The sequence below is a fragment of the Cornus florida genome, unplaced genomic scaffold, assembly GCF_030987335.1.
Source record: "Cornus florida cultivar Cherokee Brave unplaced genomic scaffold, ASM3098733v1 CherokeeBrave_3.0.0_Hap2_Chr01, whole genome shotgun sequence".
Lineage (NCBI taxonomy): Eukaryota > Viridiplantae > Streptophyta > Magnoliopsida > Cornales > Cornaceae > Cornus > Cornus florida.
In genome coordinates this window covers 89,409,123-89,433,004 of record NW_026775571.1, presented here as the reverse complement: position 1 = coordinate 89,433,004, position 23,882 = coordinate 89,409,123, and the positions used below count along the sequence as shown (strand labels likewise).

Genomic DNA, 23,882 nt, shown 5'->3' with positions numbered 1-23,882 from the left:
TGTGGACTGAGCTTGTGGCTTTGGGCCTCTTTTTGGGCCTTGTCCTTTTTGTATTCTTTTGTCCATTTATAGAATTTATTGATGTACTTGATAAAAATAAAAATTTTTTTAAAAAAAACACAGTTAAATATACTTTACTAACCTTATTTTGAATGTTATTGAATTTATATTTTTATATAATGATTTTAAAAAGGAAAAAGAAAAGAAGAAGAAACCTCGTATCATATCATTATAAGAATGAATTAATTAAAATATGATGTAATGACCAATCTTTAAGTTTGGTACTCTTATATATTAGATTAAATCACTACCGGTGTTAGGGTAGTGTATTTTTATGTTTCTACTCTTTTGTTAATGAAATTCCCATTTTGCAAAAATGCTTTATTCCATGGAGGGATGTGAGACGTTTGAGTTCTTAGACAATTTGTAAAATGTGTGCGTACTTGCCTAACTAAAATAAATAAGTAATAATAAATAAATAATTGTGGTTAAGGAGATGTAGGACTATTAACTTCTGGAATGACTGAAAAAATAAAGTGTTGAGTGAATCAATGCCTAAATTTTTATTTTTTATTTTTAAAAGGTTTTCTAATTGAAGGATCGCCACTCGTACCAACCCATGACAAGGATAGAATTTAAGCCCTAGACTTGGGCAACACAAGGGATTGATTGGCAAAGGTTTAATCAAATTGTAATTTTTATTTTATTTTATTTTATTTTTTTATCATGGTGATGTTTATATTCTTTCCATTTTGACTACACCTCCAACCCGTTTTTTGAGCTGCATTTAAAACTTTGGAAGTGTACCATGCCATCAGACAAAAAACCAACAAACAACCACAGTTTCTCGGAAATTTCCCTCCTCTCACTGTTTCAATCACTCATTTTCCAACTCCTCAAAAAATCAAACTTACAATGTCATCTTATCTTTTTGATTAATGCACCAAAATTCCACTTCAGGTTGCTTCTAAACCCTAAAAACAGTTGTTCCTTTCTTCATTATGTCATATCCTCGTCTAGCCAAGTGACTCATAACTGAAGTTGTTCATGTTCATCAATTGGCTAGTATCAGACCAATTTTTATATCGGATAATCTGCCAAGAGCACACAATAAGCATAACTGATGGGACCTTAACTTAGAAATCGAACTAGACAGGATAATTAATTAAAAAGTGAATGGCATCTTCAAGATTGTTAACAATCCAAGAACATAATCTTAAAATAAAAAAAAATAAAAAAAAAAATTATTCCTATGATTGGATAGGTTCATATAATAAATCAAACAAAGTTTAGTCACAGTGAGAAAATTTTCTATAGTTTTAAATGATCTTCATTTCCAATATTCAAAGACCGTTGCCAACAATAGCATAAGCTCAAAATATATATATATATATATATATATATATATATAATATGATTGGATATGGGCATGACACAGTATTTAAAATTTAATAAGTGAGAAGTTAGTAGATGTTGCATTTGTATGTGACTCATAATCTAAAAATAAAAAATAAAAAATTCATGTGATTGGATATGTTTATATAATAAATCAGGCAAAATTATTAGTCACAGTGAGAAAAATTATCTATACTTTTAAATGGCATCTGGTATCATCTTCATTTCCAATATTCAAAGACGACAACAATAGCATAAGCTCATATATATATATATATATATATATATATATATATATAATATGATTGGATATGGGTATGTTACAGTGTTTAAAATTTAATAAAAAATTCTGAGTATCAGTTAGTAGATGTTGCATAGATCATACCATCATGACCATGATGCTAGTATGATTAAGAGGGATGATCCAGATCTACCAGGATGCTAGTATGATTAAGAGGGATGATCCAGATTTGCTGCCGCCTGATAATGATAAGATGGAGTTGCTCTACTCAAAACCCCTTTATTTATGTTATAACTATTGGTCCTCGATAAAACCCCTTTTTCTTTGTTTTAATATTGGATGGTCTCTGCTTCACTCCTTAGTGAAGTGCAGGTATTTATAATGTTTAAAATATTATTTTAATCTTATTTATAAAAAATAAGATTAAAATTCCATTTCAGGTTGCTTCTAAACCCTAAAAACAGTTGTTCCTTTGTTCAGTATGTCATATCTTCAGCTAGCCAAGTGAGTCATAACTGAAGTTGTTCATGTTCATCAATAGGCTAGCATTGGACCAATTTTTTTATCGGATAATCTGCCAAGAGCACACAATAAGCATAACTGATGGGACCTTAACTTGGAAATTAAACTAGACAGGATAATTAATTAAAAGGTGAATGGCATCTTCAAGATTGTTAACAATTCAATAGCATAATCTTAAAAATAAAAATAAAAATAAAAATAAATAAAAAAATCCTATGATTGGATAGGTTCATATAATAAATCAGGCAAAGTTTAGTCAGAGTGAGAAAATTTTCTATAATTTTAAATGATATTCATTTCCAATATTCAAAGACCGTTGCCAACAATAGCATAAGCTCAAATATATATATATATATATATATATATATATATATATATAATATGAATGGATATGGACATGTCATAGTATTTAAAATTTAATAACTGAGTATCAATTGGTAGATGTTGCATTTGTATGTGACTTATAATTTAAAAATAAAAAATTCATGTGATTGGATATGTTTATATAATAAATCAGGCAAAATTATTAGTCACAGTGAGAAAAATTATCTATACTTTTAAATGGCATCTGGTATCATCTTCATTTCCAATATTCAAAGACAACAATAATAGCATAAGCTCAAATATATATATATATATATATATATATATAATATGATTGGATATGGGCATGTTACCGTTTTTAAAATTTAATAAAAAATTTTGAGTATCAGTTAGTAGATGTTGCATAGATCATACCACCATGGCCGTGATGCTAGTATGATTAGAAGGGATGATCCAGATCTGCCGGGATGCTATTATGATTAAGAAGGATGATGCAGATCTGCCACCGCCTGATGATGATAAGATGGAGGCGCTCTACTCAAAAACCCCTTTTTCTATGTTATAACTATTGGTACTTGGTGATGCTCTCCCCTAGATGTGCACAAAATAATGCACAACACCTTGAGTTTGGAAATTAGTGTCAAGTAGGCATCATAGTTAAAATTATAAACCGCTTAACACCTATACTATATAGTATGAATGAGAAGGGGTCGTCCCAAGGGATTGGAGTCGTACTTGAATGTGAAAATGCAACTAGGGTCAATAGGTCGAATGATCAACAAATGGTTGGTTGGTTAAGTAAACTAGAGAGTAACTAAATTAAATTAAGTGATTGAATGTAACAAGAGTAAGTAAGATGAGAGAGAGAGAGATCTTGGGGTTTAGAGGTCACCACCAAGCAATGCTTTTCTACACTTCCAACTAGTAACTAATGAGGGTGATGTGTGTTGCAATATTTGTGTGTATGTGCTTGGTTGATTCAATGAGCAAGGGTGACCAATTTAAGCATATATTGTCTAATCAACATGTGAAAAGCACAATATATCTAGCAATTAAGTATATATTGTCTAAATAGCATGTGAGAAGCACAACATATCTAGCAAGTCATTAATCCTTTCATTAAGTTCACAAATCAAACACACCACAATGTTAGAGACATATGCTACTTGCATTCAAAAAGTATGAAACATCAAACAACTAGCATGGATTATCCTTTCATCTAACAATTATGTTATCACTACACTACAATTAAACTAGTGGCGTAAAATTAAACTAACTAAGTTAAGGGAGAGGCATAATCCATCAAGAAGTGAGCATGGACCATCTAGAAAATCACAAGAGCATTCTTTTAAGCACAATATTTTGACAATCCCTAAATCCATAGACATGCATTAATTACACAAGAAATAGAAGTAAACACATGAACATCTATTCTAGCATATATAGACAAATGGATATAATGAAATGATTGATTGGAAGCATTAAACCACATAAATCATTGAATAAACAAGATGTATATGTATAAAAGTGTCAAAACATTAATCATAACATTAATCCTTCAATAATACACAAGATTAAGATATAGAAAGCATGTTTGGGGCTAACTCTAACCCCAAGAAGATGTCTAGCCACTCATGGTGATGATGCTCCAACCCTTAAGGGCTAATTCCATGGTTGAAATCTATTCCTTGTTGATGAAGAGTCTCCAATGGTGTCTCTAGCCTCCTCCTCCTCTAAGCTTCCTCTCCAAAAGATGATATGAAAAATTAAATTGGCTCCCCCTTTGAAAAAGCAATCCTTATCCTTATATAGGTAGGTCAAAATGACACCTAAAATGAGCTGGGGTCGTGCACACAATATTCCCTAATGATTGGATAAAGGACTACTTTCAATGAGATGGAATTTTAACTTTTTCGCACTGGAGGAAGTTCGATCGATCAAACCTAGAACTTGGATCGATCGAAGGTAAGTGAGATCGATCGAACTTAGGCTGGATCGATCCAACTGGCTGAGTTTTTTGGAAAAAGACAAATCCGAGATATTTATGGGAAAAGGATAAAAGTGGTTAGTGGGCGGTACAGCTGTGGATATGATCAATCATTTGAATAAGGATAAAAGTGTTCGATCGATCGAAGGATGGTGTTGGATCGAACGAACTTTTGGAACTTTATGCTTTTGGGTCAAGGCTTGGATCTATCTTGAAGTGCTGAGATCGATCATTGTTCGATCGATCGAACTTTGCTGCTTGCCACCTTTGGCTTCATTTGCTTCATTATTTCTTCACTTTGCTCCTTTCTTTGATTAATCCCAGAATTGCTTCAATTAAGCTCTTATTTGGCTGAGTTAGCTTATTTTCGGGATAAGTGCCTGAAAAGGGAAATAATACGAAATCAATCTAAAACGGTACCGTAAGATAGATAAAGGTATTAGAATGCCTAAGCTTAAGGGGTTTAAATACGCACTTTTCAGTGCTCATCAGTACTCGATAAAACCCCTTTTTCTTTGTTTTAGTATTGGATGGTCTCTACTTCACTCTTAAGTGAAGTGTAGGTATTTATAATGTTAAAAATATTATTTTAATCTTATTTATAAAAAATATATACATGTATTATTTTAATCTTGTTTATAACTTAATTAATTAATTACATTTGGAATCAGAATTACATTGTTGATTTGTTAGAATTAATATCTATTGGATTAGTTAAACACGTAACTCAAAATGTCCCACCCGTCATAAATAAAAAGTGCAAAAGAAAGGGGAAGGAGCCCCCTCCCATCTCATCCAAGCTGGCATTTTCGTCAATGAAATAAAGGTAGATGGATATAACAGATATTGATATGTAAATAAAAATAAATGTCCCAATTTAAATTCGATTGATAAATTTTTTTGCAATTCAAAGATTAGAAACAACTTTTTAATGCAAAGGTAAAGGCTATAAGTCCGTTAGACTCTCTTTGAATCTTGTGTATTGGACCAAACTTTTTTTTTTTTTTTTTTTGAACAATATGCCTTACTCATTTTGTGTAATACTTCTGGAAATGCATACGTCTTTAATTATAAAATTGAAAAGGAAAATGGAGAGCTGTGCACATACTCGCCGGTAAAAATAAAATACTGTCCTTTTTTTAATACTCAATTCAATTTGGATAATTGTTTGGTTCATTTTTTTTTAACATTAAAAAATAAATCAAAAATTATTTTTGGAGCACCATAAATGATATTTTTTAAAACATACATTTTTAAACAAAATTTTCAAAATTTGACAGACAAATAAATTATATCCCTTGTCACTCAAGTACCCCTTGATAAAAAGGCTCTCAACTACCAATAATATTGTGACAAGTTATTGATTTCTGACAACATAATGCCACATCACTAATAATAGGGACATTTAAGTAATCTCATGAACATAATCCCTATCGTCTCTCGACCTACCCACCACCCATCATCTCTGTCATGCACTCTCCTGTGAACCAGCCGTGGCGGCACCACCACCACCACCAGCACAGATGCGGTGGCGCCACCCCCACTATCCCCATAACCGCCACCACCATCCCCATCCAACATCCAACAACGGCACCACCACCACCTTCTCCAACCCCATAACCACCGATCCGTTGAGAGCCAGAACCAAAATGCGGCGGCAGCACCTCACGGAGGCTAAAATCGAGTCCCCCACCGCCGTCATACTCTTTAACTCCTTCGCCTTCCTCCATATGCCGACGAACGCCGCCTCGCCATTTTCCCTCGCGACGTCCAGCGCCGCCTCTCACCGATTCGTCGCCTTGTCACACATCTGTACAGAGATGGGATGAGGGAGATAGAGAGTTGTTGATTGTACAAAATGTTGGTGGTGGCGGTTGTGGAGGTGGGCATGGCGGCATGGTTGGTCTCGTGCGGCGGTGGCGGCGAAGTTGGTTCTCGCAGTGGCATGAAGGAGATAATAAATTACATTAATACCCTCATTTGGCAGATTTCATAGCTGTTATTTTTGTCCAATATGCACACGTGTTGGTTTCTTGAGAGAGAGAGAGAGTAATATGCAGGGGTGTTTTTGCAATTTACCCCATATAATATTGTAGAGAGAGCAAGAGAGAAAGAGGGACGGGAGGAGAAAGAAGAAGGAGAACAGAGATGGGAGGGGAAGAGAGAGAAGGAGTAACGGCGACGGACTTCTTCTGGTCATACACAGATGAGCCACACGCTTCTCGCAGGCGACAGATTCTCTCTCAGTACCCTCAAATCAAAGACCTCTTCGGCCCCGATCCCTTTGCTTTCCTCAAGGTATGCATGCAAAACACACAATGTGCTATTCGTTGTGTGTGTGTGTATAGTAATGTTCCTCTATATGGTTTTTTAGATCCGTAAAATTTCAATATTTACATGATTCTGTTTCATTACATTGTCTCTTTGTTGGATATCATGGGTTAATTGTTATGGTGGATTATAATGGATGCATTATGTAATTTATTTGTGGGAATTTATACCCTTTTGCTAATTTTATGGAATGAGCTCTTTTGCTCTTGTGTAATTTCTATGAAAAGTTCTGGTTTTGGATTTCTTATCATCAACTTTGAATTGGGTGCGTTTATTTTGGTTTAACATTCTTCGCATTGTGTAAAGTTGGGGTTTTGGGTTTTTTAATTGGTAGTTGGTTCCTAAATGCGTCTAGTGGATTTTAATATTCCGCATAGTGTAAGTGTGGACTTCCTATGGAAACTGAATGTATTCATTGTGATTCAAGTATCACTCTGTAAAGGAATCAATCATCTTGAGAGGGACAATTTAGACAACATCAGCCATTTCACAGAATTGTTGAAGAAAAACTGATGGTTGCATAACTTAGATTTAAGTGGGCCGTGATTGAGTTTTTTTTTTTTTATTTATAAGTCAGGACCGTGATTGAGTTTTAAATGATTGATTTTGATGGATCCTAATTTGTTGACCTCAAATGCTATGTTGAGTAAATATTTCATAATCTAATTAACTCTCTATTCCTTATCTAGTGTTCACAATGAATACCGTTTTCATGATGGTAATTTTTTTATGAATCGGAATTTCCTCTATATGCCTTGCGGACTTGTCTTTGTCATCCAGAAATGATTTCTCATTTCAATTAAGTTTGATATTTTCTTTGTTAGTTTTTTTATTATCTAATATTCTTTTCACTCAAACTTATTGTTTCCCTTTTTATCCACTCTCGTTCAAGTTGAAATTTGATATATTTGTATCATGTATTCTCCATTTCTACAATTTTTTTTTTTTTTCCCTCTACGTGGATTAAGATTTCATTGATGATGGTTTATTATTATTATTATTATTGATAAGTTTGTTTGTAGCTATATTTAAGTAGATTTTTTTCATAATACTTGCTAGCCTTCTAGTTTGTCCATGGGACAAGTCTGATTTATTCATTTTGCAAGTTATCCTGGTGTGTAGTGTATGCATTAAACTATGTTATTTTATAAATATGAGACGAGAATATTGGTTTCTAATATTATAGGGAATGTTAATCTTCAACCAACATATGTTTATTATACACGCAATGAATTTCTATAGTTCGGGTTGGGTGTTGAGTGTCTCTTTTTTGTCCGCGCGGAATTGAACTCTCTGCATAATTGTGGTTGCAGTGGCCTTTAATAATGTTAATGAGTTTTTTTCTCGTTAAATAGTAAGCTCTTTGTTTGCAGATTCGTACAAGGGTTTATATCGAACCTAACAAAGACGTGTCTTTTACCAAATTAAATAAATAATTTATAAGATTTCATAGCACAAAGGAATTTGTATCTTGATTATTCATTTTGCTTGCTTATCTCTTGAGAAAAGAAAAAGAGAAACTGATGACTTTAAATAACTGATTTTGTTCATTTCCTAATAAAATTATTTCCAGTTTTTAATGTATTTGATGCTTAATCTGATACTTGAAATGGCTTTTCTGAGTACATAAAGCAAGCCTTAATCTCTCTATATTTTCTCTTTGCACTGATAACAGCATTTTTTTGTACTTCTATGATAACATTAACAATTATTATATTTTCTTGTTGGATCATGAATGTAATGCTATAGGGATATGCATCTAAACGGATTGAACACACACAGCAAATCTTGAGTGACTTAAAACTGAAGAACAGGTTTTTTTTCTTCACAAAATAATAATCGTAATAATTAATTAATAAATAAAAACAGTGAACTGAGATAGTTGTCTCTCTACAGGAAATGAAAATCTGTAGCATACGATGAATATGTGATTCTTGCTGTGCATAGTTGAATTTGAGTTTTCTGACAGGCTTTTCAAAAGAATGTTTCACTTGATGATATTGCTATTTTTTCCGTATTTCTTCAACTAACGGTGGTGGTGATGAATTCCTATGCCAGAGCAACATAAGAGAATCATGATGACATTCATGGAGCATTTTATGGCTGGAAGTGCTGGGTTTAGGTGATGTGATGGTTACCAAAGAAACTAGAAAATCAAGTACTGGTTGAAGTGTATTTTCGTATATTGTTGAAATATTGAACTCAGGGATGTGATTTTAAGATAAACTTTTGTCGGAACTCTCTTTGATTTCACATTGTTTGTGATGGATTGTTTACTGATTGAAAAAGCAACGAATATTGAACTAATATAAGATTATGCCATATAACATATTTGAATTTGAGTGATTATGTACTTACTACATGGGGAATATGATGTATTTATGGTTAATATCCTCAAAATTTTGGTGTTGCAGATCATGGTGGTTGTTTTGCTTCAGCTATGGACCGCTACTTTCCTCAACAATGCAGGCTGGCTGAAGATACTGGCAGTGGCCTACTTCTTTGGCTCTTTTCTCAACCACAACCTCTTCTTAGCCATCCATGAGCTCAGTCACAACCTTGCCTTCTCTTCACCTGTGTACAACCGTTGGCTCGGGATTTTTGCTAATCTCCCCATTGGTGTTCCCATGTCTGTGACCTTCCAAAAGTACCACCTTGAGCATCATCGCTACCAAGGAGTGGATGGCATAGACATGGACATCCCAAGCCTCGCTGAAGCTAATCTCGTGTCAAATGCTGTCGTGAAATCCATTTGGGTAATCTTCCAACTATTCTTCTATGCTCTCAGACCTCTATTCCTGAAACCCAAACCCCCTGGCATATGGGAGTTGGTCAATTTGATTATTCAGCTGGGCCTTGATGCTGCCATGGTTTATTTTTGGGGCTGGAAATCATTTGCCTACCTGATCCTTTCCACTTTTGTTGGAGGCGGGTTGCACCCAATGGCTGGTCACTTTATCTCAGAACATTATGTCTTCAAGACAGACCAAGAGACATACTCTTACTATGGCCCCCTGAATCTTATGACATGGAGCGTAGGTTACCATAATGAGCACCATGATTTCCCAAGGATTCCAGGGAGCAAACTTCACAAGGTGAAGAAGATTGCGCCAGAATATTACGAGACTTTGGAATCACATAATTCTTGGAGCCAAGTAATTTACATGTACATTATGAACCGGACGGTTGGGCCCTTTAGCCGGATGAAGAGAAAGTTGTCAACGAAGACCACCAACAAATCCGAATAGGTGCCATTGTATTTTAATATTTTCCCTTTTTCCTTTACCTATCAGTTTTTTGACTATCATTTTTCTGTAACATATTGAGATCAGTATCATATGCTAAGGTTTTAGATTGAGATGTGACTATGTGAGTAATTTGTTTCATTGGCAAATCATCGGATTTGTGTTGCTGGAATATGTGGAATGGAAATGAGTTTTGCAACCCTATATTCTATCTTCTGATTCTCAACTTTTTTCTGTGACTCTCTTTACTTATTAGACATTTCTGTGACATGCATTTTGTTACATACTTCTGTAAAAAAAATTGCTTGTGTGGTTTAGAGTAAAAATAGTATTCGAGTATGCGATAGATGTTTCTTGTTGCTCTTCAGCCATTTCGAAGTTTTTCATGTTACTGGAACTTTGAAATTTCTCTTAGGAATTCGGATCTCAGGACATGATTTACACGGGACTTTTGTCATGATTTTAACTAGACTAAAAAAATATTAACAGACAATAATGATCTTAATCATACAAATATTGAGAAATACATCCACTAATATATTCTTCTGATCACTATTAATTGTTCATATAGAGGAGTCCTATAGCAATTTTGGTTACAGATGTTCTAGCACCATTGTAAGCATCTCCATCAACTATTCTGATGCACTTGGGAAATTTATGCTGCTGATACCAAACTGATAACTGCACTTCCACAAGCTTCTTCTTCCTCGTGTAAACGGAACATTTAGCGCAACTCAGTTCACTTATTTGTCTGACAATGGAAGCATGTATTATATCAGATGATAAAGAAAAAAAGAATTATGCTTGGATGTATGAATAGTTGGCTGAACCAAACATGTTTCCACCTTACCTTCCAGGCCTCATTCTTGGAGGCAAAGTTCGGGTCGCCAACAAAATAGGGCAGGGGATGGGCATGGCGGTTCAAAAGAGGCAGCCTGGGTGGAGCAAAGCCATCATCGCTGTCGTAGTCGTTTGCCTGATTCGTCTCAAGTGTTCTCAAAACCGTGGCCAGCAATATCGATAACCCCTGCACGTACCCAAACCAGTGGATCAGTTGTAGAGGCAACGAAGCAAACCTTATAGCATTCAGAAGATACCTGTGCCAAGACAATCAGCAAGCCAATCCATCTGCAGATGTCGAAATTCGAGTCCACAAAATGTTTGAAATCATCAAACCTTCCCGATGGATCTTCAGGCAAGTCCTGATAAGTCACAAGTTCAACATATGATACAGAAATGAAGAGAGAAAATAGAACTCATGAGAATTGCATACCTTTTCCCAGTCAGAGTTCAGGATCACATCTGCTAGAATTGCAGTCTCTAACAGGAGAAGTAAAAAGATAATAGATATATACTGTGACAGATTAAGGTCAACAAACAACAATATTTGAGACACAACCCTTAGAATCAAAGAATATCGCCAAATTCACTCCTTAGGGCTAGCCCAGGGGCTCTTGCCATTACGGGTCTAGGGTAAGTCAGATGTACAAGACCTTACATGCATGAAGAGGTTGTTTCCGGAGATTGACACATTAGAGAGGAACTAAAAGAAAAGTAACGCTCTAAAGAGAGAGGATACACAAGAGAGGCAATGATTATTTGCAGTATCTGCAGCAATGTGTCCAAGAAATGTAATTGCACACAAGGTGAAACCAATACCAAGAAAAGCATGTATAAACCTGAATTTTTTTTCCCCAAAAAATTAAAGTATCAGAAGTATATCACAAATGAATAGAAAACTGTGCATAAACAAAGATTGAAAAATAAATAAATAAAAAATGCTTCAACTTTTTGCAGGCTGCTATAGAACAACATTCATATCAAGTAGACTAAGTAGAAGAATGAGCTTACCATGGAAATTTTGAGCTATACTCATAAACTGACGATACCTCCATGTCGCGCTGCCAAACTCTAATCATCCACAAACTGTACAGAATCATCGCGATCCCCACAAATCCTATAGTCGAATTCACAAGTTTTAAAGAAAATTGAAGGCAATTCTTCACAACTCTCACCATCTTCAGATGTTGGCCTATTGATGAACATGAACAACTTCAGTTATGAGTCACTTGGCTAGCTCAAGATATGACATACTGAACAAAGAAACAACTGTTTTTAGGGTTTAGAAGCAACCTGAAATGGAATTTTGGTGCATTAATGAAAAAGATAAGATGACATTGTAAGTTTGATTTCTTGAGGAGTTAGAAAATGATTGATTGAAAGAGTGAGAGGAAGGAAATTTCCGAGAAACTGTGGTGGTTTGTTGTTTGATGGCATGGTACACTTCCAAAGTTTTAAATGCAGCTAAAAAAAACGGTTGGAAGTGTTGTCAAAAAGGAAAGAATATAAGCATCACCATGATAACAAAAAAAAAAAAAAAAATTGCAATTTGATTAAACCTTTGCCAATCAATCCCTTCTGTTGCAAGTCTACGACTTAAATTTTATCCTTGGGTTGGTAGAGTGGCTCCTTTAATTAGAAAACCTTTTAAAAATAAAAAATAAAAAATTTGGCATTGATTCACCCAACACTTTATTTTTTCAGCATTCCAGAAGTTAATAGTCCTACGTCTCCTTAACCACAATTATTTATCTATTATTACTTGTTTATTTTAGTTAGGTAAGTACGGCACACATTTTACAAATTGTCTAGAACATAAATACGCTACCCTAACATCGGTAGCGATTTAATCTAATATATTAGACTACCAAACTTAAAAGACTGGTCATTGAGGTTATATCATATTTTAATTAATTCATTCTTATAATGATATGATACGAGGTTTCTTCTTCTTTTTATAATGATTATTACATAAGTAAAGTAGATTTAACAGTGGTTAAAAAAAAAAAAAAAGTAGATTTAACAGTGTTTTATTTTATTTTATTTTTTTAATTATCGAGTACATCAATAAATTCTATAAATGGACAAAGGAATACACAAAGGACAAGGCCCAAAAAGAGGCCCAAAGCCACAAGCTCAGTCCACAGCCTTAACTAACTATTGATTGATCCAACAGCAGAAAAGCAGTTTTAGCAGTCATCAATGAGTTTTTTTTTTTTTTTTGATGGATAAATAAAACCTATGTATATATGGTACATGAATTATTTTTGGCCTTATCTTCTTTAAATATTCCAGATGCTGAACACTCATCAGCCAGAGAACTAACTAATAAAATGTATGCTTCAGTGGCCATAACAACACAATGTCTGCTACAAGTATTGTCCTGAGGAATTCTCAAACACATTTATAAGACCACTTCATTCATTTTCATTAACATCTGATGAAGATCAACAGAGAACATTGTATATATTCATATTGGAACTAGAGATTACGAGGCGTTTCCAAATACATAATTGCCTGAGTCATCATCTGCCCTGTCAGCTGCTAACCTCAGGTCGTCGTCATAAAATTTGGGGACAAAACTTATAGATTAGCTGAGAAAGATACGCTATCAAAACCCTAAAAAGCCACCTGATGCTTCAGGAATCCAACCACTGAAAAGGGGCAAGGATGCAACAAAAGTTCATGCAAGCTATTTGGAAAAGAAAAAAACGGCCCTAGGATGCTACAGATCCAAGAAATGTATGCTGCAGTAAGAAATTTCATGCAAGCTATTCGAAAAAAAAAAAAAAAAAAAAAAAAAGAGTCTTAATAGGTATACTTGTGCTGTAGAACTATGTTCTCTGTCACTACGCAGAAGTGTCTGGTAAGTCTTTGGTAGCTGGACCGGATTTAGAGGATGGATTGGCATCAACAATAGGTGGGGGTGGTTTCGGGGAAGTGGGAGGTTTGGCTGGCGCTGGCCTGTTAGGATGAACTTGATCAACTTTTTCTGAAGGAATCTCAAACTGCGATAAACAAAAAGGAAGTATTAATCAGATGCAACAAAAAAAAGATCTTGTCCACCATCAGTTGCAGTATTTGTATGCAATGCACAAAACAAAACAAAAAAAAAAGGTGTAAATTTCATTGCAACTGTTTTCTTTTTTCTTTTTCTTTTTATAGCTGCAAGATGAATATTAAATGCATTGGAATACGGCACTATGCTAGATAATTCTCCATTGAGAGCCAAAAATGAGACAAAAAAGAGTTCTTCCTCTGCAGCACTGATGATCTTGTATTCCATTTCTATTTGTTTTTATCGGCACAACAAGAGATATTCTTATATCCCTTTTCTCTTTTTCTCCACCACCTTCTCCATCCCACCTTATAGAAGTGAGATGTTCTATCTTAGATGGAGTAACATGTGCCCAATAATGTAACCTTTAGTGCAAAGAACTGCAGTGTTTTTAAATTTATTTCTACTGGCAACCTTATTGTTGTCATCTTCTTCTTTCTACATTCACGGCCAAAAAAGGGAGAAAAGGTAGTTCTACGGCTGCAGAATATATGTTCTTCTGTTCCTTTTTTTTTTTCTCTTTTTTTTTCTCCTGTTCATTTAATAAAATGGATATGACCAGAAATATTCTTATCTTCCATACAAGTTCCAAGACCACTTTTTCTCTAGCCCACAGAAGTGATGTTCATCTATTCAAATCTAATTTTATCACGTGCCTGGTAAGTGAGACCTTGCAAAGAAAAATGTTGCAGCAGTTGATATGACATTGTCCAATTTATTGTCTTTCTACAGGTGACCTTATTGTCTTGTTTTCCTCTAACAGATGTTTGACAAGGCTTTCCGGAAAGATATGATATTATTCTCAGAAATATGGCTATACAAAATACATATCGACTGTTAGAAAGAAAGTTTTTTATAGAGCAAAAACTACTTAAAGCATCTAAGAGCAACACTAAACTATCTTGTGCAAAGCACTAGAGTGTTAGATGGAAATCCAAAGAGTCTCAGGGATAATTAAGATTTTAGAGAAAGCCTAAACACAGTGATGCCAAATATCAAATGGCTCAGGAATTATTTTGCCCCTTGTGAAGCATATGGCAAGACTTTTCTTTGCTTCATGGCAACAAGTTCATGGAAACCAAAAAACGACGAGCTGTTCTTGCAAATGAAAATTCTGTCAAGCATGTTAAAGTCGAGCATCTATCCAATTAAGCAATTCCTTTATGAACCTTCAAATAAGAAGTGTGTAAAACCAAACAATTCCTTATTGACCACAGACTGACCTTGTAGCCACAGCCAGCTACGCAAGCATGGAAGCATTCCTGCAAAGCATAAAAGGAGAAAACTACATAAATCTATTGAATATGAATTCATTGCTCTTATATCATGCATTCCTGTCACTGAATCTCAACAAAATTTGAGCACCGCCACCAGATTTAACTAGACAAATAACAGATACGTCCATGTTATAGTATTTCAGAAAAAAATAATTATGTGTGGCTTGACATTTAAACATGATGCTTCATCTTTCCTTTAGATTAATATCCCAACTATGCCTCTTCTGCTCCACCACTGTAAGCAACCTCATTTGGTATATTGGGATAAGCTAATTAGCTTCTACTTATAGACTAGCAATTTTATCTGCTGGAGGTGCTTTCCAAGTAAACTACCAAGTAACAACTGACAACGCTTATGATCAGTAACTTTTGCAATAATCAGGTTCTGTTTATCCTCCTTCTATATCCATCAATACTAGCAAAAAAGTGTCAGCCACAATGCAGTTTCCGGTCATAATGCAGAAGCATTTCCATCTTCAAGGAAGGATGGACCTCCACTTGCTCATTTTGTAGATCAGGTTTTTTGTTAACAAAGTTCCTCAATAGTTGCATCTCAAGTATAAAAACCACCCCATGCCCCAAATAAGAAGAAGGGGGGTTGTGAGTGGAGTCGTTATGCACTTAAACCACTTGCTCTGTATTACCCCATCAAGAATAATCTTCCATATAAAGTAGAAATTGAAGTTGAAATTAACCAATTACCTGACATCTTTCGCCTACAGAGGCCAAATATATTAGAATATTCTGATCATACAATTGAATGAACAATCCGAAGTATCCATTACTAATATTATTAACCTTCCATACATTCCTTAAAGTCATTTACAATTTTAAATGCTCCTCTCCACCATAATCGCAAGGACGTTGCGTATTATTAGGAATTGCGGCAGTTCTAATGGTAGTTTTAGGATTCATGACTTAGTCACATTAATTTCCAGTAAAAAAATGTTGATATTTAAATTGAAATAAGATGAAAAGCAAAATCATGGAACAATGCCTCACATTAGTAACAATCATCATTTCCCAACATTATAGTCCCTTACGAGTAAAGAGCAATAAAAAAAAGGGTTTAAGCATGTCACACAAACAGCTGTATTGAATGGTTCAGCATGATACCAAAGACATAAATAAATAAATGAAGGTACAAAAGAACCTGCTGTTAAACACAATAAAAACATACCTCTGAGTAACTGGCAGAACCGGGAGAACGGTCAATGTAAGCACTCCACTGCCGGTCCTTTAAAACTGGGTCCTTATAGCAAATTTCGTTGCACTCCTCCAAACCTAAAAAATCATATAATCGTATTGATTAAAAGTTCAGAATCAAACCCAAAAGGTTATTCACTGTTAAATATTTTAGATACTTAAGTGATTCGTTACCATCAATTCTCTACCTTTGTATTGGTGGTAAGTAATTCAACATTAATTTGGATTTTTAATAGGCAAAAACCAAGCCAAATGATCAAACAAAATTGATCTAATGGGAGCTTATAATTAGCTTAAGAAGAATAGAAAGGCATAGAAACAAAAATGAACACTTGATCTATGAATTGTGTGCATCAGAACAGTTACTGTTTGCCCACAATTGTTGTTTTGAACTATCAGGAGGTATTGAAAAACATCATTATTAGTAACCAAAAGATTTAGATAAAATGAGTTACCATGTTATAACAGTTATAGATAAAATGCAATGTTGACTTCATATGCTAGAATAGTCAAGCTGAACCGATATAGCAAGTCCTAATCGGATGATACCCAATCCACCATGACTATAGAGTTTGTGCCTAGACACAGATCACTAAATGCTCAAACTACAAGAGCCAACCACTGCATTAACTAATGCTTCCAGGTCACATAAGACCCATGTGATGACAACAAACAATTCAGGGCCTACAGCCAGAAAAAATTAAGAATTAGATTCTGTCAGAATCCTAAGGTCTATTAGTTCAAAATGAAGCAATTTAGCTATATATCAAGCAGATCGCAGAATAATAAATTTCTTTGCAAAGAAATATAATATTGTTATACATATTACCAAGCAAAAGTAACAATTGCCAATAAAATTTATGCATGTGTGACTGAAAATGCTAAATACAGCATGCATATTTTTCTAATATGCACTTTGTTTGAGTCTTCCTACGTAGATTTCTACATTTCAACGCATGACCAGATTCATTAAACTAGGGAAAGAGCCAACTCATTTTCATTCAGAAAACGTTTTACAGGGAGATTAATGTTGTGGATGCTGCACTATTGTACCTTACATATATATATATAACAGCATGTTGTAATGAAGAGGTCACATCCAACAGTACCATTTCATTAGAGTCTCAATCTTTTTCCCAGTGGAAACAAATGAGGTTGAACTGTAACTGGACCCCAGTTCTTGATCTATTTCCTTGCAAATTCTATACAAAGTAAGTTGATTAATAATGATTAATGACTTGCCTTGCCAATGTAGAACCACTCTTAAAAGCAACCAAGTCCAGTAAAGTTAATACTTTTATGCTTATTAGATCCAAAGTGCCATCAAATGTAAATTCTTCTATCAAAATTCCAAGAAACAGGCAAACGTGATTATTTTGAGAAGTTCAACAGTGAAAATGTGGAACACTGAGAAGTAAAACTTACATTCCTCCCATGTCTCACCATCCGCATCACACCCCTTTTTGCAAAATACTCTCCCTACGAGAACACAGAAGATACATGCATGATAAGACTGATTGCTCTGTACGTAACATGCAACATTAATTTTAAAATTCAAAAGCATTAGAGATCTGCTGGAATGCCAAAAACTTAAATGTTAGGTTACATCATAATGCCTGACTGATCCTAATATCAGATCAGATAAACAAATTAAAATCCAAGAATCTTGTGCACAGTTACATTGATTGATTGAAAAAAAAAAAAAAAAAAGATTTGCTGAGGGCCTTTGGCCGACCCCATTCATTTAGGAATAAGGCAAAGATGATTATGATGATGGATGTAAAATTAAAAATAAAAATAAAAATAAAATAAAATAAAAACCTAGACAAAGCTAGGGAATTGCACTGACGGTTGGTTAGGAACAAGCAAACTCTCTTAACAATAACATTGTTAAAGATCTGCTAAAACGCAAAAAACTTAAATGTTAGGTCACTTCACACAATGCCTGTCTGATTATAATATCAGATCAGTTAAACAAATGTAATATTCAAGAATCTAGTGCACAGTTACATTGATTGAAAGAAAAAAATAAAACAAAACAAAACCTAGGCCAAGCTAGGGACTTGCTCTGACGGTTGGTTAGGAACAAGCAAACTCTCTTAACAATAACATTGTTAAAGATCTGCTAAAACGCAAAAAACTTAAATGTTAGGTCACTTCACACAATGCCTGTCTGATTATAATATCAGATCAGTTAAACAAATGTAATATTCAAGAATCTAGTGCACAGTTACATTGATTGAAAGAAAAAAATAAAACAAAACAAAACCTAGGCCAAGCTAGGGACTTGCTCTGACAGTTGGTTAGGCACAAGCCTACTCTATTGAACAATAACATTGTGGTAAATATCATATATGAATTTACAGATGCCACATATGTGTGCAGTATTCCAAGTTCTAAATTAAATTACAAATGATATCATCACCCTTGCCTTAATACCATATGAATGGGGTCGGCCCTATTACAAGCCCTAAGAATTTCATTCCATGTTAATTTCAGACTCCGTCTTTACCTCCTACCCTCTATGCAAATTATCCTTCCTCTTTTCACCGGTGCATCTATAGGTCTTTTATGTATATGTCCATATCACCTAAGTCTACTCCCTCTACACCTAGTTTCTCCCTCGCATTTTGGTTTGTAACCCTATCTTTTTCTAGTCACTCCTATCAACCATCTTAACATCCTCATTTCTGCTACATGAATTTGTTGTTCTTGATTCTTTTTTAACGCCAACACTCTGAGCCATACAAATGATATAATTCCAAGTAATAATATAAAACAGGAGCATCTTCCCCATTTTGCATGCACAAAAACACTTAACTATCAAGTTATCATTCTCTTGATAACATATATCAATAAATTAAAAATATAACATTCTCAGGTGGTATTCCTGCTCCTTCCTTAGAAAAGGTGCTAAGTCCAGTATAAGGACATGGGTTGGGGAACTTTAGGCAAGGAGGGAGCTGTCCTCCGTTATGTAGCCCATACTGTTGAAAAAGAAAAAAGAAAAAAAAAGAAAAGAACCAAAAAATTTATTTAACTATAAATCTCCTTTTTAAAAATGGTCGATAATCACAAAATATACTTGTTTCGAGTAATAAACAGATAAGGAATCTAATTAGTTAATTTCTTGACTAATAATGGTTCTAGATTCCAATCCAAATCTATTTGCGAGCTGAAAGTAGAATATTCATTTTTCCTTTGGGAAGCAAAAATAAAAAATTAAAATTTCTTCAAAGCCTAAATTAGGATTGTCAATCTCTTCCTCTTCAGTAGATCTCCTTCAAAGAAGTGGCATCAAATATGCAGTGGCCCCTTTATTTTCCTTTCCCATATTTGCTAGTAAGTCTGAATACTCCAACACAAAGCACAGTAGTTTTATAAGATTAGCCTAACATTTGGTTGACCTAGACCTCAAACTAGTTTATGCTAATTGACAAACTTATAAATGGAAGCCATAAGGGTTTTGGACACTGTTTGACACAATGCTGCTCCCCAATCCTGGAAAGATAACAAACATGCCCTTGGCATATCCATCTAACTTAAAACTTTAATTCATACACACGAAAAACTTGGTGAAGATTCACATGTTATGCACTTGCTGGCAGATTTGTTTATAATATAAAACTTATTTACAAATAAAATAAGAGGATGAACAAGAAGATATAATTATACTATAGCATATTAACATGTATTTGATGTGTCCTATGAATGCTCATTATATTTAAATATGTACAATCTTGGCAGGTAGAAATCATTCTGAATCCAGGTTTGGTTCCTACGACCATATCTATGCGAGATAGACTTTTTAAATTTGGATATTGTTTTCAACTCTGTTGGCTTTCCCTGTCTTTGCAAGTTCTTTAGGCATGGTATGACTTCCCGATCTTCAGAACAAAGTTAACTTCTAGCAATGTATCATTCACACTTGATGCCTTTTTTTTTTAGAAAATGCTTTGAAGTTAAGGCCTTCATGTCTTATTTATGATGGGAGACATCCCCTTTGATGGCCACAGATTTCTTTAAAGCTCAAATTTTATTTGTTTTTTCTTCCCTTCTTTTTTCTGTTAAAATTTTTCTCCTATACATTGTATTGGAGAATAAATAGCTACATGAAAAGCAAGTGCGCTTCTTGCAGTTAGCTTTTTACTGGTAAAACTTTTTAGATTTTTCTTCTCAAATTTTACATGACAGTATTTTTATCTTTGACTTCCCAAGCAAGCAGACAAAAAAAAAAAAAAAAAAAACCTCCTGAATCATCAACTATATCTTTTCCTAGTTGCTTTTCAGGTGATTTAGTTGAACACGATTACAAAATTAACTGCATCCAGAATAATTCCAGATTTCAAGTTGCATAAAAATATATATGAAACGTCTAACTAAATAGAATGAATTTCAAATTAGGTTGTCATCAATCACCACTGTCCCAGGTTTACAGCTTAGGTTCTGCTACATGATTATATAGTCATATCCTTTCTAATTCTTTTTCCAGGAATGATTTAAAAACAAAAGTAAATGCAATTTGAAAAAAGCATGTATGCTTGTGGTTGCATGTAAGCGGTGCTGTAACAACAACTACGATGACGACAAATACCATTAAGTAATGCAGCCTTTTCAGGAGATAATTTAAAAACAAAAATAACTGCAATTTGAAAAAAGCACGCATGCTTGTGGTTGCATGTAAGCGGTGCCGTAACAACAACAACGATGACGACAAATAACATTTAAAATGTAGCTTTTTCCAGAAATAATTTAAAGACAAAAAAAACTGCAATTTGAAAAAAAACATGCGTGCTTGTGGTTGCAAGTAAACGGTGCCGTAACAAAAACAACGATGACGACAAATAACATTAAGTAATGCAGTTACTAAATCTCCTCACAACCAGAAACTATATCAAGGGATCAGTAATTTACCCATAGCAAAACGCAAATTTTGACAAGGTACGACTTGCTTAAAAAACCAAATATGAAAATGAATATCAAACTTGAACATAATCAAAACTCATCTTCATGAATTACGACTTTGCCATTTGATGAAATTCAAGAAAGTACAAAAAAAAAAGTGCTGAATTACTACATCTCAAAATTTAAATTGATGGAGTACTATTTATGAATAAATTTGTTAAGATCCACTAAACTTGTTTAGGGATGATTCAGGTCTTCATGACTTGAATGCCCCTTTCAAGTGGATTTTACATTATAAGTAATAGCTGGCTGTGCATCATCAAATGCATTTAATTAAATAATTACTTATAAAGTTTTCCATTTTAAGCACTTAATGTGTTTTAACAAATAATTCCAATTTATGTTTTTGCTCCTTATATCTTTCTACATTTTATGTTGAGTTTGAAGTGTTCAATAACAAAATTTACCATTTCCCAAAATATATTCCAATTTAATAATTGTTCTAGTAACCGAAAAACCTCTAGACAAACAACCCCTAGAAAATTCTTAGCCATAACCCTGTAACATTAACATAGCACCTACCCTGATCTTATTTAGGTGCCCTAATTGCCTTATCCGGAAACACAAGATAGGCATCAAACCACACCCAAATGGACCACACTCATCAACTAGGGATTCTGATTATTAAAATGTGAGCCTTCTAATATACAATCCCCAAATTCAACATATATACTGCAACAAAACAAATTGCATCACGTTCAAACAATACATTAAACATAATCCGTTCCAGAAACTGTGGATATGCGTTTATGCGAGTCCTGTATTACATGTATCACTGATACATATATATAAATCATTAAAACCACAAAGATACAACTAGAGTTCAATTTCAGTGTATGAATCATAAATTTATCAAAAATTGCCATAAAATATAAAATTTTCATACATATACACACACACATGGATGTGTAGATATAGGGAAAATGGAGATGCATTACATGGAATCTGCGTAAGAGCTGCGTATTTGTGCGTGCATTCGTTTCCACATGGCGATGCCCATTGCTGTGGAATCATTGTTCTTCCACAATGCTCTTGCACTTTCTCTCTCTAGGCCCCTCTCTCTCTCTAATCGCAAGCGATGGATGAGAATGGAGAGAGTGAGTGAGGGCGGTCCGAAAAGATTCCGGCATGAGGGTATTTTTGTCATTCGGACATTACACGGTTTACGGACATTCTACTGGTCCCTTTCTCTATCAGTGTATGTGGTTTTACGAAATTGCAGTGAAAAATAAAAAATAATAAAAAGGGAAAATTATTAATTGCATAAAATTAAATAACCCCTCAACAGTCGCAACTATAAAGAATTGCATATTAAAATTTTCTTAATTAAACTTTTAGCAAATTACTACCTTAAAATACCACAAAATTTGCAAGACACACCCTTGTGTCAAGTTGTTGTTAAGAATATAAAATAAAATAAAATATTTGTTGATAATAACTAATGGTTAAAGCATTGGTACTTTTAAAAAATTTCTAATTGCACTTAATATTAATCGCATGAAATCCATCTTTTATAGAAATTTTTACATAAAAGTATTCATTTTAATGAGTTACGGTGCAAAATAATCAACAACACTTACCTCCGAATAACTTTAATAGAACGTAAGTTTTTTAATCGTTCATTTGTGCTTGGATTTTGAATCTATTCGTTTATTTGAAAGTTCAGATTCCTCTATCAAAATAATTATGGCCATCCCTTAAAAATAAGTTAGGATTAGTATTTCAATATCATTAAAATTTCTCACGTAATTAGGGTTTCTTAATATTAATTTGTTTAAGTGAAACGAACAACGCTCGAATCTTTTGTTTGTCAAATGAACACAAGGACATAATAATAAAATGACAATATTTAATCTAAGTAAAAAATCGATAATATATAATTGTTAATTCACTCCATCAACACTCTCAATTATGGGCATCTGATAGGAAGTGATAATTATGTATAGTTTTAGCAAAACACAAGGGGTCAAATTGTCTTTTACCATATTTCACAACTTATAAAAATAATTTTTTCTTCAGTTGAAATCATGAATTTAAAATACCGTAAATCCAGACGTTAATTTACCTTTAGTCTCGTGGACCAAAGATTGTTTGGTTTTAAAAATAAATAAATAATTATTATTATAAGAAACACTAAAAAGAACAGTAATGTCATTTCACTTTAAAAGTTTATATTTCTTAGTAAACAGAAGAAAATTGGAATGAACTTAATCCATTTATAACACAAATAGAATAGAACCAAAGCAGTGGTAGCAAAAAAGAGACCACATGCCACCAAACTGAGGTCACAATCCTAAATATTATCTCTTGAAGGAAGAGATTCATTGTGAAGTTATACACACTTTTACGATAAACAACATTATAAATTTATACCACTTTTTTATATAAAAAAAAAAGAAAAGAAGAAGCGCATGTCACACAATATAATGACCGTGGTATAAATTAAATCGAGTTTATAATTATCTTACTCAATAAATATATATATATATAT

The 23,882-nt window shown here is 33.8% G+C and overlaps 3 protein-coding genes across 4 annotated transcripts; 1 reads left to right on the top strand and 2 right to left on the bottom strand.

Moving 5' to 3' along the window:
- Window positions 1-5,898: 5,898 nt before the first annotated feature.
- On the top strand, window positions 5,899-10,271 carry LOC132305731 (sphingolipid delta(4)-desaturase DES1-like). The gene is made up of 2 exons (XM_059803216.1): window positions 5,899-6,767; window positions 9,215-10,271. Exons 1-2 carry the CDS (start codon window positions 6,618-6,620, stop codon window positions 10,046-10,048), a joined length of 984 nt encoding a protein of 327 aa, XP_059659199.1. The 5' UTR covers window positions 5,899-6,617; the 3' UTR covers window positions 10,049-10,271.
- Window positions 10,272-10,502: 231 nt separating this feature from the next.
- LOC132305689 (tetraspanin-19-like) lies at window positions 10,503-12,491 on the bottom strand. Its single transcript, XM_059803212.1, has 7 exons — window positions 12,179-12,491; window positions 11,897-12,077; window positions 11,625-11,724; window positions 11,319-11,399; window positions 11,143-11,247; window positions 10,896-11,072; window positions 10,503-10,796 (listed from the first exon to the last, which is right to left on the bottom strand). The coding sequence occupies exons 1-7, from the start codon at window positions 12,198-12,200 to the stop codon at window positions 10,785-10,787; spliced, it is 678 nt and encodes a 225-aa protein (XP_059659195.1). The 5' UTR covers window positions 12,201-12,491; the 3' UTR covers window positions 10,503-10,784.
- A 785-nt stretch (window positions 12,492-13,276) lies between these two features.
- Window positions 13,277-22,505, bottom strand: LOC132305705 (uncharacterized). Of its 2 annotated transcripts, XM_059803214.1 has the most exons (6): window positions 22,330-22,505; window positions 17,852-17,905; window positions 16,401-16,504; window positions 15,167-15,205; window positions 13,707-13,893; window positions 13,277-13,539 (listed from the first exon to the last, which is right to left on the bottom strand). In XM_059803214.1, the coding sequence occupies exons 1-5, from the start codon at window positions 22,403-22,405 to the stop codon at window positions 13,735-13,737; spliced, it is 432 nt and encodes a 143-aa protein (XP_059659197.1). In that variant the 5' UTR covers window positions 22,406-22,505; the 3' UTR covers window positions 13,277-13,539; window positions 13,707-13,734. The 2 variants fall into 2 exon arrangements, with proteins under 2 accessions (XP_059659197.1, XP_059659196.1); XM_059803213.1 differs by lacking the exon at window positions 13,277-13,539 and having other exon boundaries at window positions 13,664-13,893; window positions 22,330-22,504.
- Between the last annotated feature and the right edge of the window lie 1,377 nt (window positions 22,506-23,882).

Bases quoted from the DNA above. Each gene is read 5' to 3' on its own strand.
- LOC132305731 (XM_059803216.1), top strand. From the start codon at position 6,618: ATGGGAGGGGAAGAGAGAGAAGGAGTAACGGCGACGGACTTCTTCTGG. The intron at 6,768-9,214 runs GTATGCATGCAA...TTGGTGTTGCAG, and splicing joins ATCCCTTTGCTTTCCTCAAG to ATCATGGTGGTTGTTTTGCT.
- LOC132305689 (XM_059803212.1), bottom strand. From the start codon at position 12,200: ATGCACCAAAATTCCATTTCAG. The intron at 11,400-11,624 runs GTATCCTCTCTC...AATCTGTCACAG, and splicing joins ATAATCATTGCCTCTCTTGT to TATATATCTATTATCTTTTT. The intron at 11,073-11,142 runs GTATCTTCTGAA...GGGTACGTGCAG, and splicing joins TGCTGATTGTCTTGGCACAG to GGGTTATCGATATTGCTGGC.
- LOC132305705 (XM_059803214.1), bottom strand. From the start codon at position 22,405: ATGATTCCACAGCAATGGGCATCGCCATGTGGAAACGAATGCACGCAC. The intron at 17,906-22,329 runs GTAATGCATCTC...GTGTTCTCGTAG, and splicing joins AGCTCTTACGCAGATTCCAT to GGAGAGTATTTTGCAAAAAG. The intron at 16,505-17,851 runs GTAAGTTTTACT...ATGATTTTTTAG, and splicing joins TGGTGAGACATGGGAGGAAT to GTTTGGAGGAGTGCAACGAA.